At 33.0% G+C, this 16,675-nt stretch overlaps 1 protein-coding gene across 2 annotated transcripts in view; it reads left to right on the forward strand.

The window, feature by feature from the left end:
- Positions 1-16,365, forward strand: part of MTX2 (metaxin 2) — a 68,153-nt gene extending 51,788 nt beyond the window's left edge. For both annotated transcript variants that reach the window (XM_044242393.1, XM_044242394.1), the window contains 6 exons: positions 2,575-2,651; positions 3,961-4,053; positions 4,562-4,600; positions 4,982-5,107; positions 6,346-6,422; positions 15,912-16,365. In XM_044242393.1, the coding sequence (XP_044098328.1) occupies positions 2,575-2,651; positions 3,961-4,053; positions 4,562-4,600; positions 4,982-5,107; positions 6,346-6,422; positions 15,912-16,095 (596 nt within the window). In that variant the 3' untranslated portion in view covers positions 16,096-16,365. The remainder of the gene's footprint in view (positions 1-2,574; positions 2,652-3,960; positions 4,054-4,561; positions 4,601-4,981; positions 5,108-6,345; positions 6,423-15,911) is intronic.
- Positions 16,366-16,675: the final 310 nt, after the last annotated feature.

Genomic DNA, 16,675 nt, shown 5'->3' on the forward strand with positions numbered 1-16,675 from the left:
GAAAAGCCTACATCCATACATCTACACTTACAGATTTATGAATATACTTTCTAAAACATCTCCATAAAAAAATTTCTAGACTTGTAAACATAGACATATTTTAGATTATTGCAGGCCATTAATTGACTCATTTTCTGTTAATTTTGAATGTAGGTTTTATAAACTTTCTGAATTCTGGTGAGATGAATCATATTGGGTTCTATTTATCTTTATCCTTTATGTAGTCATACAAAAAGAGTATCCCTAAATGTAAAAAAGTTGATAATCTAATACTAAAGTTGGTATTTTTGGCAAATGAGGAGAAGCCCTAGAGTTCATCCACCTGTTTCCTAAAATGACTATACTAAGTACCACACAGGTAGATACCTTTTTATAGACTCTATGAAAGACAAATAACTATTATAGAGGCTACAGAACATAAACACACACATACAGACATGCATTCATAGGAGTCTCCTGTAGGTAGATGAAAGTGGCACTTTCTATTAAGGCATTTATTTAAATTTCATCATAACTCTAGTAGTATTTTCTTTCATCATATGATTGGGGGGATCAGGGGAATGTTTTATTTGTTTGCTTGATCTTACTGTAGTAGAGGTTTAAAGCAGAGAACATTGTGGAATAATCAGAAATCAAGTCACTCTTAGCTAAGAGTTAGGAAATTTTTACTCTAATCCTTTTGTGACCTTGTCACATATTGACAGTTTCCTTGGGAAATTTCACTTTTCTTTTTTGAGCTTCAGTGACTTCATCTGTAATATGTGGTGGTTGGGTTAGATGGTATTTGGGCTCTTTTTATTTCAATATTTTCTGAATCACAAACTTCCTTTCTTTCTTCTTGCTTCCTTTTTTTAAGTCCTAAATAGTGATTATTCTGCCTAAAATAAGAAATAGGGCCCTCTGTTTGTTTTTTAAATTATCTTCAATTGGTGCCAGAGAATAAATATCTCAGTGCTTTTCTTGATACCTGCAATAATAAGGATGTAACATTGGCTCCACTTTAAGTCAGGCTAGTGACAAAAACGTTACTCACTTCTAATTTGTTGCCTTGATGTATATATTTCTTTATATTTAGGGATACATGAGTACTCATGTATTTGTTGCCTTGATGTATATATCAAGGCATGTAATGATGTATATATGAAGGCATGTAATTTGTTGCCTTGATGTATATATTTCTTTATATTTAGGGATACATGAGTTCTCATTTGACTACCCACACAGCTTTCCTGCTTCAGAATCTACAGTACTGAAAGTATTTTTAAAAAGAGAAAATACAAACTCCTTCTTCCAAGAATGCCATACTGGATATTGCAAATGAGAAATACACTTTTCTTTCAAAATATTATAACCTAAAAATAGCCTTCAGTCTAGGCATTTATCCACGCATAGTTTTCATTCTCAGATCATTTTATCTCAGAGGACCTGTACTATTTCTAGCATTAGAGTACTTACAAAGATTTTATCTCAGGTTAAAAAATATTATGGCCTAATACCCAGATAAATTCTTTTATTTTTTGCAAGATTTATAAAGCAGTAAAAGAAAGGAATGTGGAATTCAGTGATTTTATATTGGTAACATAGAAATGTCTTCTAAATGTATTGTTAAGTTGTTGTTTCCGTGAAGGCCTGCTTGCCTTTCGTAATGCGTCTTATCCTAGGGATTTAGATGAAGCCTTGTTGGTACTCTAGGCCTCATCCATTACCCTTGGTCTGAGTGGGGCAGAGAGGAGTGAATCTGTTGAAAAGGACCATGAATCAGCCTACTGTTAGCGTGAACTCTATTTGACGTACGTCTGATAGCAAACTTCATCCTCTAGCTTTTGAGGTGAACTTTATTGCTATTTGGAGACTTATTTTGTTATCATCTCTGATAATTTCATCAACTATTGGTATTTCTAAAATGAAATCCCACTTTTTTAATGTGATATTTATTTAGAGAAGCCAGTTTTTAATAAGCATGCTTATTTTTTTCCCCTCAAATGTGTCTGGGAACATACTTTGTGTTATAATTCATAAACTAGCTTATCTTCAAAGATTGCTAATTCTTTTAAATTCCTAATTTTTTTTGAGTCAAAGACATTTATTATTGCACCATTATGTGCTTAAAATATTGAACTTAATGGTATCTGAGATTTAAAAGTGGATGTAAAAAGAAGTCATCTTCTTAAATGTAGTTTAAAATATAGATTGATTCATTGTACTCTGAAGAGAAAGTCCAATTACATTTCTTTCAAATCTGTCAATGGTCGTGAACCAGTGTTCTGCCTTGGTTCATCTAATTTCCATAATTAGTATTTACTGCTATATTATATTATAAAGCAGTTTGTTAGTGTTAGTTCTGAAAAGCTAATATTGTGATCAGTTGTTATATACAAATGAGAACTCTAGAAATGAATCTCCTTTTTCTTTTAAAATTAGTAATCATTTAAAAGTTTATAGAATTTAATGTACACACTTAATTATAATTTTCAAAAGTTATAGGGTTACAAAATCAGTATATTAATAAAACACAATCTGTTTTTGTATTAATTTACTGGAAGTGTCTTCATACATTTTTTTCCTCCTCAACAGGTAAAGTACCTTTTATTCATGTAGGAAATCAAGTAGTATCAGAACTTGGTCCAATAGTCCAATTCGTTAAAGCCAAGGTAATGAAAAAGATATTAAATATATTTGATCACAGTTAGTCTTTTTTAAAAATTTTATCTATTTATTTATTTATTTATTTAACTTTTAGATCACAGTCTTAAATAAGTCATTCATCATTCTTTAATGTGTCTTAATATTTGTATTGATTTTAACCTAGTTTTTTTAAAATGCCAATATAAACTAGTAGAGAAATAGTTCTAAAGTATAAGTTTTTTCCTCCATAATGTAAATCAATGGCAAAAGATGTAATTTGGTCTTTACAAAATGGTAGATAATTTTCTAACTTGCAGTTAATGAGAGTTTTGGTCATAAATGAAAATTTAGGATGTTATAAAACGTCAGGTTAACCTTTGAGAGAGAGATACAGAATATATTTAGAAGTTGAACATATTAATATATACATTTGAGTTCAGTAAAAAGGACAACCCCCATTAACATTTTGGGGAACATCTTTCCAGACTTTTCTCTTTGCATATACAGAAAAATGTAGATCATGCTATTATGTGCTATTTTGTAACCTGCCTTTTAAAATCATAAATATGTTTGGAAATTCTTCCATGTTAATGACCATAGAAATATATTATCCTTTTAAGTTGTTGTATAGTATTTTATTGTATGGACGTATTGTAATTTATTTACTTAAGCCTTTATTGATGGACACATAAATTGTTGTCAGTGTTTGGCTCTTATTATGTGTTAAGATAAATATTCTTCTACAGACACCTTTGTACACCTGTCAGATTATCTCCTTTGGATAAATTCCTAAGAGTGATGCTGAAATATTAAAAGATACTCATTTTTAAACATCTTACCACAGATGACTGGATTGAACTAAAGGGTTATACCATTTTATGGATCTACTCATTATTATAGTATATTAGAATTTTAAAATTAGTGTCTATTTCCCTATACATTTACTAACATTTTCTTTCCACCTTTGACCACTTTATAAGCAACACATGTCAATCTTTTGGCATTTGTTTTATTACTAATAAGGTTAGTCTCTTAAAAAAAATAAGATTTACTGACCATTCTGTTTTCTTCTTTTGTGAAATGATAATATAATTTTGTCCATTGAAAGATATATTTTTATAGTGGCATATAAATACTGCTTATTAATATTTTGTTGTGATAGATTATTAACTTTTTTTCATGAATAATTTTAGAGATATTTCCGAAGTTTATTAGACATTTATAGTAAAAACATTGATGTAGTAAAAACATTTATATTCACTCAGTAGTAAGATAACTGAAAGTTTTTGTCTATTTAATATGATGCTCTTTTAAATTTTTTTAAATTCCCTTTAGGGCCATTCTCTTAGTGATGGGCTGGATGAAGTCCAAAAAGCAGAAATGAAAGCCTACATGGAATTAGTCAACAATATGCTGTTGACTGCAGAGGTATACTAGAAGATAATAGGCCTTGAAAAGAAACTTTCCTCTTACAAACGATATCTTTCTTATGGGTTATTTCATAGTTATTGAGAAATAGGAATATAGTCAAGCAATTCTAGGGCTAGGATGGTTACTGAAATTACTTGGTTATATTGTTCGAACAAGTTGTCTTGACATTTACAGGTCTAGTTTTTCTTTTGGTAAAAAGGAGTGATTCTTGTCCACTCATTATTTGACTTTGGCCTTGGGAGATTTACGTAAATAATATCTCTAAAATAGTTTAATGGTATTTAGAGATGTACTACTTTATGAATAGGAAATGCTTTTATTAAGTATTATCATTAATTAAATTTAATAATTCTGTATAGCAATATTAGCCAGAGGAGGGAAAACTCTCATATATGTGACTTTTATAAAGTTGTTTTATAAAAGATCACTATGGCAAGAAATAATTTTTTTTATCCATTTTCTTTTTGGTATTCTGAAGTTTTAGTGACTGTTCTTTTGTTCCTAGTTGTATCTTCAGTGGTGTGATGAAGCTACAGTAGGGGAGGTGAGTGGTTCTGCAGCATTTATCTTAATTAAAATTTAATGAGAAAACACTTTTGCTCAGAATCGTAAGTCCCTGCTCATAAATGAAACATTGTGGTTTATACCATTAGTGATATAGTTTTTCACTTACTTTAATTTTGCTTGCACATACATTTTAGGGAAGCTATGTGTCATTGTTTGATGTAACTGGTTGCAAAGTACATAAAAGTTTATATATTTTTAAAGGGAATGGTTTGAAATTTTAATTTTTTAAATTGCAAGCTATGTATTTTTTTCAGATTGCTGTATTTGTGTTCTGAACATATATTTTCCTGAGAATTCTGTTTGTAAAAACAGGCTTTGTTTTTAGAATCATGTTTGTCACAAAATCTTTTTGCTCTAGATCACTCATGCCAGATACGGCTCTCCTTACCCTTGGCCTCTGAATCATATTTTGGCTTACCAGAAACAGTGGGAAGTCAAACGTAAGATGAAAGCTATTGGATGGGGTAACAAGACTCTGGACCAGGTGAATCCAGATAATTCAGATTGAAGTAGAGGGTTGCCTCAACTTTAATGCATTAAGAAATTCATGTTTTATATTTATAATTTATATATTTTTATATATAATTTTAAAAAATAATTTTATGTATAATTATATTTTATATGTAATATACTATATTTTATATTCTATAAAATTATATATTTTATATATAATTTTTATATATATTTATAATTTATATTATATTTCTATTAAATTCATGTTATATTTTGTCTTTAAAAATCTCAGCACAATAAAAAAATTAGGAAAACATTTACTCTTATTTTTTTCTGACATAAAGTGGGTTTTGTTTTATAAAAATCATACATGCTTATTATAAAACAAACTATCTAATACAGAAAAGTTCAAAAAGGAAATAGAAATTGCTTAAGATCCTATCATCTAGAAATTGCCACTGCTAACTTTTTGGAGAACATTCTTCTAGATGTCTCTGAGTAACGTTTTCCTTAAATGGGATCTTATACCTGCCACTCTGTAATCTAATTTTTTTCTATTCACCAATATATTGTGGGCATTTATGTCAATAAATATAGATCTGCAGCATCAGGGCTTTAAAAAACCCTGTTATATACAGCTCTTAATATATCTTTTTGTTTGTTTTAAATTTATTGAAATAGCAAAATTAGAAAAATATATAGCTTTTCAAGGTCATGAGATTGAACTAATTCAGTCATTAATAATGTTTCTTTTCCAAGGGTAGTTGGAGTCCTAGCCAGCCATTTTACTGCTGTGTGCCATTGACCACACTGGGAATTGGGCAAATGAATAGGGATCGAGTAAATAAAATCCATCTCCACTAGTGGGAAAACAACTCAAATGCTTTTACTCATGGTGGTCAGCAGCAGTGTTACCATTATGAAGCAGCTTTTTAAAAATATGTAAAGTCATTTGAAGCTATGGATTCAGGAAAACATTTTTTTGTAGGGGGTAGAGTTTTGAGGTAGAAACTTTCTTAATAGTAATCCTTACAAGTAACTTAAATGTGCTTGTGTTTAAAGGAAGTTTTCTCCCAAATTTTCTTCTTATTTCTTTTATAGAAAGTATTACTTATGTTCTATGTGTTATGTGTTCTATAGTCTGATTCTAAATATATGGTAAAAGGTTACCTAAATTTACATTTTTGTTATAAGCTGTGATACAAATTAGATTTTAGACATTGTTTTGCTAATTTAAATATTTTCCATTGGGTCTATTGCCTATGTTAGGTCTTAGAAGATGTAGACCAGTGCTGTCAGGCGCTTTCTCAAAGACTGGGAACACAACCATATTTCTTCAATAAGCAGTAAGAAACTTTATCTTTTTTTATTTAGTTTCTTTTCTATATTGTTAGATTACAAACTTATTTTGCCATAGAGGAATTGTTTTATCAAGAAATATTTTTGATAAGATTTTTTTTTTTTTTTTTTTTTTCATTTTTGCCCTCATTAAACATTTACTTAGCATTTCTTGGTTATCAGGCACAGCTCTAGGCTCTGGGATACTAAAATTTCTGAAATGTAGTTCTTGCCATTAAAAATTCTTAAGGGCAGACATGTGAACCAGTCATTATTTTATGATATGATAGAGGTACTGCTATCTATGTGTATGGTGCTGTGTATGGAACTACATCATCTTAACAAAATTCCACACTTGGAAAATGCTGTTAAAACATGAAGTCTAACCATACTTGTTTTTACAGGGTGGTACCCTGTGGACCAGAAAAGTGAATAAAACTAAACAGTTACCAATTTTGTTGGATGGACAAGCACTGTTATGAACTTATCTTTTAAAAGTTAATGAAAACTTTTATAAAGCACAGAAATTAGTATAAAGGATATGGATTAAATGTATATGTACATATATCTAAGTTGAATAATTCATTAAGAAAATCATTTTGTAATCTGGAAAAGAATATCTAATATAGGCAAAGAATGAATTTCCCCTTTTTTTAAAAAAAAAGTTACAGTTTTTATATATTAGAATCATCCTGTGATTCAGTTTAAGATGGGTTTAAATTAACATTTTTTTTTAAAGATTTTTATTTATTTATTTGGCAGACAGAGATCACAAGTAGGCAGAGAGGCAGGCAGAGAGAGTTGGGGGGGGGGGACAGGCTTCCCACTGAGTAGAGAACCTGATACAGGACTTGATACCAGGACCCTGGGATCATGACCTGAGCTGAAGGCAGAGGCTTTTTAACCCACTGAGCCACCTAGGCACCCTAAATTAACATTTTAATCTTAATGTTTTACTTAGAAATTCTAGCCTTTTCTTGGCTATGTAGTAAAAATTTTCCTTTTTAGATTAATTTTTTAATAAACATATAATGTATTTTTATCCCCAGGGTTACAAGTCTGTGAATCGCCAGGTTTACGCATTTCACAGCACTCACCATAGCACATACACTCCCCAATGTCCACATCCCCACCCCCTCTCCCGACCTCACTCCCCCCAGCAACCCTCAGTCTGTTTTTTGAGATTGAGTCTTTTATGGTTTGTCTCCCTCCCGATCCCATCTTCTTTCATTTTTTTTTCCTACCCCACCAAACCCCCCATGTTGCATCTCCACTTCCTCGTATCAGGGAGATCATATGATAGTTGTCTTTCTCTGATTGACTTACTTCGCTAAGCATAATACCCTCTACTAGTTCCATACATGTCGTCAAAAATGGCAAGATTTCATTTCCTTTGATGGCTGCATAGTATTCCATTGTGTATATATACCACATCTTCTTGATCCATTCATCTGTTGATGGACATCTAGGTTCCTTCCATAGTTTGGCTATTGTGGACATTGCTGCTATAAGCATTCGGGTGCACATGCCCCTTCGGAGCACCACGTTTTTGTCTTTAGGATATATACCCAGTAGTGCATTCGTTGGGTCATAGGGTAGCTCTATTTTCAGTTTTTTGAGGAACCTCCACACTGTTTTCCAGAGTGGTTGCACCAGCTTGCAGTAATTTTTAAAAAGGTTTATTTGCTATTATTTTATCTTTATAGGCATTCATCTTCTGTAAGCCTATCATACATCTTTTGATAGAGATATTAATATTAGTAGCAAAAATGACAATGATGATAGCTTGGAAACATTTGTTATATTAATGTAAAATATATATAACTGAAATTTGGGGTCTTGATCACTGAAGCACAAAGGTCATAGGATTCAAACCATGAAATCCTGGTAGGTAAAGCTTCTCCAGATATGTTCCTAGTTCTAGTGATGTCTGCTATGCAGAGTCTATTTGTTTAGTCTCTAACGTAAAAGAAATGTATCTAGATATTAGTGCCAAGTTGCTCCTTTTTCTTGGTGGTACAGGAATTCTTAGGGCTTGAAAAGCCCAGAAGAGGTGTGTTTTATCCTATGAAGTGCATCATTGTGTGTTAGGAGTTAGTTTTGTTATGCATGCTGTCTTCATGGGAGGCCAAGAGAATATATCTGACTTATTTTTCTCATTTCAACTCAGTGTCAAAGACTTCATTCATAACCAGGTATCATTCAGCATGTGATTTAGTGGAAATATCAAAACAGATTTTTTTCTTACAAGATTACAGTTATATTTAAGCTCATAATGAGAAACTGAACATTTAGAATAAGCATAAAACCAAAGATTTGCTATGGAAGAACCATATTAAGATGTAGGTTTTTGAAATATTTTTACCTTGTATGAGACTTACATAAATATTTTCCTTTAATGATTGAAAAATAGATTTCATTTTTTAATTTTAGTTTTATCCCATTGTCTAATTAGTAGTAAACTGTAATTAGGAAAAAGTCATTTGTATTTTTACTTTAATGTGACAGAATTTTTCTCATTTTTTTATCTGTCAGGAATCATTACTTTGTGAGATACTGTACTTTAGTGACTAGAGTGCTGGCTTAAGTCTAGACAATGTAGTATCGGATTCCAGGTCAGTGGCCCTGAATTGTGTTCTTGGCTCTGATATATACCAGACTTTTGCAAGTTACCTTATTTCCCTGTGTATCTTTCCCTTACCCTCTAAAAGTAGAATAAATTTTTCTCCTAGCTAACCTCGTGGGAATGTTGAGAGGAGTCATAGAAGAAACCCAGAAGTTTTACTTGATGATTCAAAGGGAATGGGTAGATGAGGGAGATCCTGCAGCAAGAATAGGAATTGGGAAAAGAGGACAAAGAAGATAAATGGTGGAAAGAAAAAATTAGAAAAGTGAAAGAAATCAGAATAAGATAGATACTAACACTGGTGGCCTTTTTTTTTTTCTTTAATCTTTTATAATATATAATGTGGTTGGTAGCTTTTAAATATTTAAATCATACTTCTGAAATGAAACTAAAACAAAATCTCTATTTTCTGTTGTATGCAAGGTATTTTACTGATACCTTGAGATACCTATCCAAAAGCTACTAGATCCTTTGTTCTTTTTCATGTGGTGAGCATGAACTTGGAATGAAAAAGTAAAACTTTTCTTACAGTGCTATTTATTTATTTGACAGAGATCACAAGTAGGCAGAGAGGCAGGCAGAGAGAGAAAGGGGGAAGCAGGCTCTCCGCAGAGCAGAGAGCCTGATGCGGGGCTCAATCCCAGGACTCTGGGATCATGACCTGAGCCGAAGGCAGAGGCTTTAACCCACTGAGCCACCCAGGCGCCCCACAGTGTTATTTTTATGTTACCTTTTTCCCCCTATGTTTAATCAGGATAGAATGAATTATACCATTGTAAAGCATTTATGAACTCCTTGCAAGTCTGTATAAACAAAACCTTGACATCAGAGGATCGTGAGTGTTGGTTAAAAGTCACTCAAATTGAGAAATTGGAAGAGGGCTTATTTTTGAAAAAGAAAGTTCTGCATAAACTATTTAATGGTAAAACTTGAAAATATACCTTCATATACTGATGAGAGGGTATTGAGGAAATGCTGCAAAAATTAAACATGGGAATCTTTTTTTTTTTTTTTAAAGATTTTATTTATTTATTTGACAGAGAGAGATTACAAGTAGGCAGAGAGGCAGGCAGAGAGAGAGAGAGAGGAGGAAGCAGGCTCCCCGCAGAGCAGAGAGCCCGATGCGGGACCCAATCCCAGGACCCTGAGATCATGACCTGAGCCGAAGGCAGTGGCTTAACCCACTGAGCCACCCAGGCACCCTAAACATGGGAATCTTAAGATGAAAAATTTCAGGGAGGAATTGGATTTTACTGAGGTTTGTTCAATTTTTTGAAATTACCAGTTGAGAAATTGATTCAGTAATCAACCAACAAAAGTCCCAAGACCAGATGGTTTTACAGGTGAATTCTACCAGACATTTAAAGAAGAGTTAATACCTGTTCTTTTTTTTTTAAGGTTTTATTTATTTATCTGACAGAGAGAGAGAGAGAGATCACAAGCAGGCAGAGAGGCAAGAGGGAAAGAGGGGGAAGCAGGCTCTCCCCGCTGAACAGAGAGCCTGATGTGGGGCTCGATCCTAGGACCCTGTGATCATGACCCAAGCCAAAGGCAGAGGCTTTAACCCACTGAGCCACCCACGTGCCCCAATACCTGTTCTTTTTAACCTATTCCAAAATATAGAAGAGGAAGGAAAACTTCCAAATTCATTCTATAAGGAGAATGTTATTCTGATACCAAAACCAGGCAAAGATACTACCAAAAATAAATAAATAAATAAATAAATAAATAAATAAATAAATAAATGAATAAATGAATGAATAAGAAAACTAGGTAGTATCTGTGATGAGCTCTGATGCAGAAATCCTCAACAAAATATTTGCAAACTGAATTCAGTAGTATATTAAAAGGATCATTCACCATGATTAAGTGGGATTACTTTATTTATTTTTTTAAAAGATTTTATTTCTTTGACAGAGAGAGACGGCGAGAGAGGGAACATAATCAGGGGGAGTGGGAGAGGGAGAAGCAGGCTTCCCACTGAGTAGGGAGCCCAGTGTGCAGAGCTTGATCCCAGGACCCTGGGATCACGACCTGAGCCAAAGGCAGATGCTTAACAACTGAGCAACCCAGGCACCCCTATTTTATTTTATTTTTAAAAGATTTTTTTGTTTTAGAGAGAGAGAGAGAGAGAGAGAGAGTGTGTGTGTGTGTGTGTGTGTGTATACATGTGAGCAGGGTGAGGGGCAAAGGAGAGGGAGAGAGAAATTCTGAAGCAGACTCTCTGCTGGGTGTGGAGCCCGACTCAACTCGGGTCTTGATCTCTCGACCCCAAGGTCATGACCTGAGCTGAAATCAAGAGTGGACACTTGACTGACTGAACCACCACCCAGGCACCCCAAGATTAAGTGGGATTTATTCCATGGATGTGAGGATAGTTTACTGTTCTCAAATCAGTCAGTATAATATATCATGGTAATAAGAGGAAGGATAAAAACTGTATGATTATCTCAGTAGATTCAGAAAAGGTATTTAACAAAAAATACAGCATCTCTTTATGATAAAAATTCAGCAGAGTGGGCACAGAGGGAACATACCTTGACATAATAAATGCCATATATGAAAAATCTAGCTAACATATTCAGTGGTGAAAAACAGAGTTTTTCTTTTAAGATCAGGAACAAGGCAAGAATATCTATTCCCACCACTTATATTCAACATAGTACTGGAAGTCCTAGCTATGGCAGTCAGATAAGAAAAGGAATTAAAAAGCATCAGATTGTTAAGGAAGAAGTAAAACTGTCACTATTTGAAGATGACATGATAATATATATAGAAAATTGTAAAGACCTCATCAGAAAACTATTAAAACTCATAAATGAGTTCAGTAAAGTTGTAGGATACAAAATTAATATATAGAAATCTGTTGCATTTCTGTACACTAACAGACTAACAGAGAAATTAAGAATTTATATTTACAACAAAAAGAATGAAAATACCAAGGAATGAATTTAACCAGAGAGGTGAAAAACCTGTTACTATGAAAACTAAAAGACATTGATGAAAGAAATTTAATATGATGCAAATGGAAAGATAAAGCATGCTCATGGATTTGAAGAATTAATATTATTAAAAATGTCTATACATCCCAAAGTAATTTACAGATTGAATGCAGTCCCTACCAAAACACCAATAATACTTTTCACAGAACTAGAACAAATATATCCAAAGTATGTGTGGAACCACAAAAAACCTCGAATAGCCGAAGCAATCTTGAGAAAGAAGAACACAGCTGAAAGTATCGTAACCCCAGATTTCAAGATATACTACTAATCTGTAGTAATCAAAACACTATGGTACATGTCATAGAAAAAAGTAGAGCATAGGGAATATAGTCCATAATATTGTAGTAATGTTGTGTGGTGACTCTGGTTATTGTGGTGAGTATTGAGTAATGTATAGAGTGGTTGAATCAGTATGTTGTACATCTGAAGCTAATCTAGCATTGTGTATCAATTATACCTTTTTTTAAAGATTTTATTTATTTATTTATTTGACAGATCACAAATAGGCAAAGAGGCAGGCAGAGAGAGAGGGGGAAGCAGGCTCCCTACTGAGCAGAGAGCCTGATGCGGGTTTCAGGCCCAGGACCCTGAGATCACGACCTGAGCTGAAGGCAGAGGCTTAACCCATAGAGCCCTACCCAGGTTCTCCTCAATTATACTTTAATAATTTTAAAATACTTTAATAATTTTAAAAATCATCACTTGAGGGGCACCTGGGTGGCTCAGTGGTTAAAGCCTCTGCTTTCGGCTCAGGTCATGATCCCAGAGTCCTGGGATCAAGCCCCATTATCGCATCGCATCAGGCTCTCTGCTTAGCGGGGAGCCTGCTTCCCTTTCTCTCTGCCTTCCTCTCTGCCTACTTGTGATCTCTGTCTGTCAAATAAATGAATAAATAAATCTTTTTTTTTTTTAAATCACCACTTGAGAAAATTGAGTAATTTGTTGCTCAAATTGAAATTGCTCAAAATTTCAAAGGCAAAAATATAAAAAAAGACTGATGGCAAAGGACTTGGTTTACAAACTTGAATGACAGTCTTAAGATCAATGATTGGTATATAAAGAGGGAATATGTAAATTACTCCTAGTAGTATGAAAACATGGCAAGTTAATAGTGTAATGGAGGGAAAAATTACTGAACAGAGGCAATATTAATGTTTTTGAAACTAGACTGACTATAAAAGGTATCAGAAAGAAATAGTCATGATAAAGAAAGCAAAAAAAGTTGAGTATAGAAAAATTTTAAATGGGAAAGATTAGGAAAACATTTACATTTTATAGTATTTTTATTTTGATATTCAAATGAAAGAACAGTAGATAACTAATGGATATTAGCTGGACCTTTTGGTATAATCATTTCATAATATATATAAATCACACCCAACCGTGCTATATATACCTTAAACTTACACAGTGATACTTGTCAATTATTTCTCAATAAAACTAGGGAAAAAAAGAGTAGTGATAGCCATTGAAAATGTGGAAAGAATGATAATGCAAGATAAGACAACACATTTCTTAGGTTCTTAAAAATGTATTTATGATCCAGGAGTATTTTTCTAATAAAAGGTCTATAAAGATAGATATAATATATATATGAAAGATCTTAAAAGTCTTAGGAGGAGAGTTACTATCAGTATTAAAATTTCAACCCACTACTTAGTAAGCATAAGAATGGAAAGGTTAGTTCTCTCTCTATGTGGTATAGGAAAGGTAATTAAAAACTGGATGTTAATCAAGATCTTGGCTTGATTAAACAGTTCAGTACAAATATTGGGCAGAGTGTGGGGTTTTTTTTTGTTCTTGTCTCACATGAATTGCAAGTATTTTTTGGAGTTTATTGCTTTTTAAAAAAAAATCAGGTTTATTATATTTACACATGCTAATATTGACACCATTTTATGTTTATAGCTCTTGAGTTTTAGTAGTGGTATGCAGTTGTGGAACCACTACCATAAGTGTACTTTTGAAAAAAAAAAAAAAAGAAGAAGAAGAAGAAGAAGAAGAAGTGTACTTTTGAAAAAGAAAGAATTATAGGAATGGGTGTTTATATATTTCATATATATATAAATTAATATAAGTAATTGCTGAAATTTGTAAGGATTACAAAAAATATGCATTAGAAGTTATGTATGTGTGTTTCATTTGATTTAGTATATTGTGTTATACTTCCTGTTAGGTGTTCTAAAGTAACTTGCCACCATTTGTTGTCTTTATGTAACATGAGAGCCATTGCTGAGTTCTCATTACCCATATAATTCAGCACCTTTGGAGTTACATGGATGTACATTTGCAGCAAGTAACATTTTGACTGCTTCAGGGTTACTTCTAGACAACTGTAGTTTGAATATACACTTATACTTGAACCCCTTCAGATCCTTCATTTAATGATAAAGGATGCCCATCTATATTACTGGAAGTTGCATCAGGAAATAAATTCACTTTTTTTTTTTTTTAAGATTTTTATTTATTTATTTGACAGAGATCACAGAAAGGCAGAGAGGTGGGTAGAAGGGGAAGCAGTGCTTGATCCCACAACCCTGGGATCATGACCTGAGCCGAAGGCAGCCACTCAACTGGCAGCCACCCAGGCGCCCCTCAAGTAGAGATGTTATGTAGACATTCAAATGTCTGATTCTGGACTTTAGGAGAGGGACTGGGATTGGAGATAAATTATTGGGCAGTTAGTGGCATAAAGACATATTTAAAGCCATGCAGCAGGATGAGGTCATTCATTATTAGTGATTAAGACCACATAGGTAGTAAGTAGAAGTTAGGATTCAAACTTGTATTTGAGGGGCCCCCAAATCTGTCCTTCCAAGCCAGATTACTGAAACATACTTTCACATTTAGGTAGGCTAACACACATTTTCTTAAAAATTTTATCACTATGAGACTGATAGCAGTAATAGTTCATAATTACGGTGATATTTTATCTCCAGTAGTATTTTAATATTATTGGCAATTATTTTAATATAATGTAGTTTGGTGATGCCTCATCTATAGACCATTAGTAGTGAGGTAAATAAATTTCAATTTTTTGTTACTAACACTAATTAAAGGGAAAAAAACCCTAGAAATTTTTTTGTTGAAGATATCTTTACTTCTCCTTCAGAAATCTAGATTATTAGGGCGCCTGGGTGGCTCTTGGTTAAGTGATAATGCTTTTGGCTCAGTCATGATCTCATGGGTCCTGAGATTGAACTCCTCATTGGGCTCTGAGCTCAGAGGGGAGTCTGCTTGAGATTCTCTCCTCTCCATTTCCCACCCCCTTCCCCATCTCAAAATAAATAAATAAATTTTAAAAAGCTAAATTATTTTAAAAGTGGTAAAGTTAAAATTAAATCATGTTGTTAATGCATTATTTGGGTAGTCAAGTGTCATTTGTCCAGTACCACAGTGAAATCCTCTGCTTTGATACCATTTTGGTTTTGCTTCTATTAAAGCACTTAATAAATTGTGTTGTAATTTATGTTTTGTGTCCATGTCTTAGGATATCTTTCATGTTCTTACATCTCTATCATCTAAGCACGGTTCCTGGCACGTTGAAGACCTACTGTATTTATGTAGTGAATAAATTAATGAATAAAATGAATATGATCAGTTACACCAATATTATTTTAATGCATTACCACTTTAAAAACCAAGTCACACAAGTAGCAAATTATCATTTAAAATGGTTTTTTTTCCATATCTTACAACAGAAACTCCAAGTTAAAAACAAAATAAATTCTATCAAGTTGAGGTAGGATTTATTTATGTGACTTTTTCTTTTAAATAGAGGAATAAAATGTTTTAAAAAGTAGTGTATATTCTGCCATACAAGTTAAATGCTATTCATGTTACTTTCCTTTCTACTTTTGTTTTAGGCCTACTGAACTAGATGCACTGGTATTTGGCCATTTGTATACCATTCTTACCACACAGTTGACCAATGATGAACTTTCTGAGAAGGTGAAAAACTATAGCAACCTCCTTGCTTTCTGTAGAAGAATTGAACAGCACTATTTTGAAGATCGTGGTAAAGGCAGCTCATCTATCAGATCATCTTAGAGATAATGTCTTAATTTAGTCATTATTTTTTAAAAAAACTTAACTTGAACTATGTTACTTGAAAGTTACAGTAAGTAATGGTATCAGAATTTTAAAACCAAAAACACTGCTTTTTGAAACAGAATAAATTATATAATGCATACTATACATGTACTTTATACTGTTAAAATAATTCTGAATGATTTCATTTGATACGTTGTACTCGGTATCTTGAAATTTTTGTTTTCTTGAAACATGTATGCATATAAAAATAAAGCTCAAAGAACTATATGGCTGGTGTATTTACTTCTGTTTGATCTTTCTGAAGCTACTCTGAGCTTTTTTTTTTTTTTTTTTAAAGATTTTATTTATTTATTTGAGAGAGAGACAGTGAGAGAGAGCATGAGCGAGGAGAAGGTCAGAGAGCGAAGCAGACTCCCCATGGAGCTGGGAGCCTGATGTGGGACTCGATCCCGGGACTCCAGGATCACGCCCTGAGCCGAAGGCAGTCGTCCAACCAACTGAGCCACCCAGGCGTCCCTACTCTGAGCTTTTATACATGGAATAAACTGTCTTTTCTAAGGCAGATAATTTGTGTTCC

This window comes from Neovison vison, chromosome 3, assembly GCF_020171115.1.
Source record: "Neovison vison isolate M4711 chromosome 3, ASM_NN_V1, whole genome shotgun sequence".
Classification (NCBI taxonomy): Eukaryota; Metazoa; Chordata; class Mammalia; order Carnivora; family Mustelidae; genus Neogale; species Neogale vison.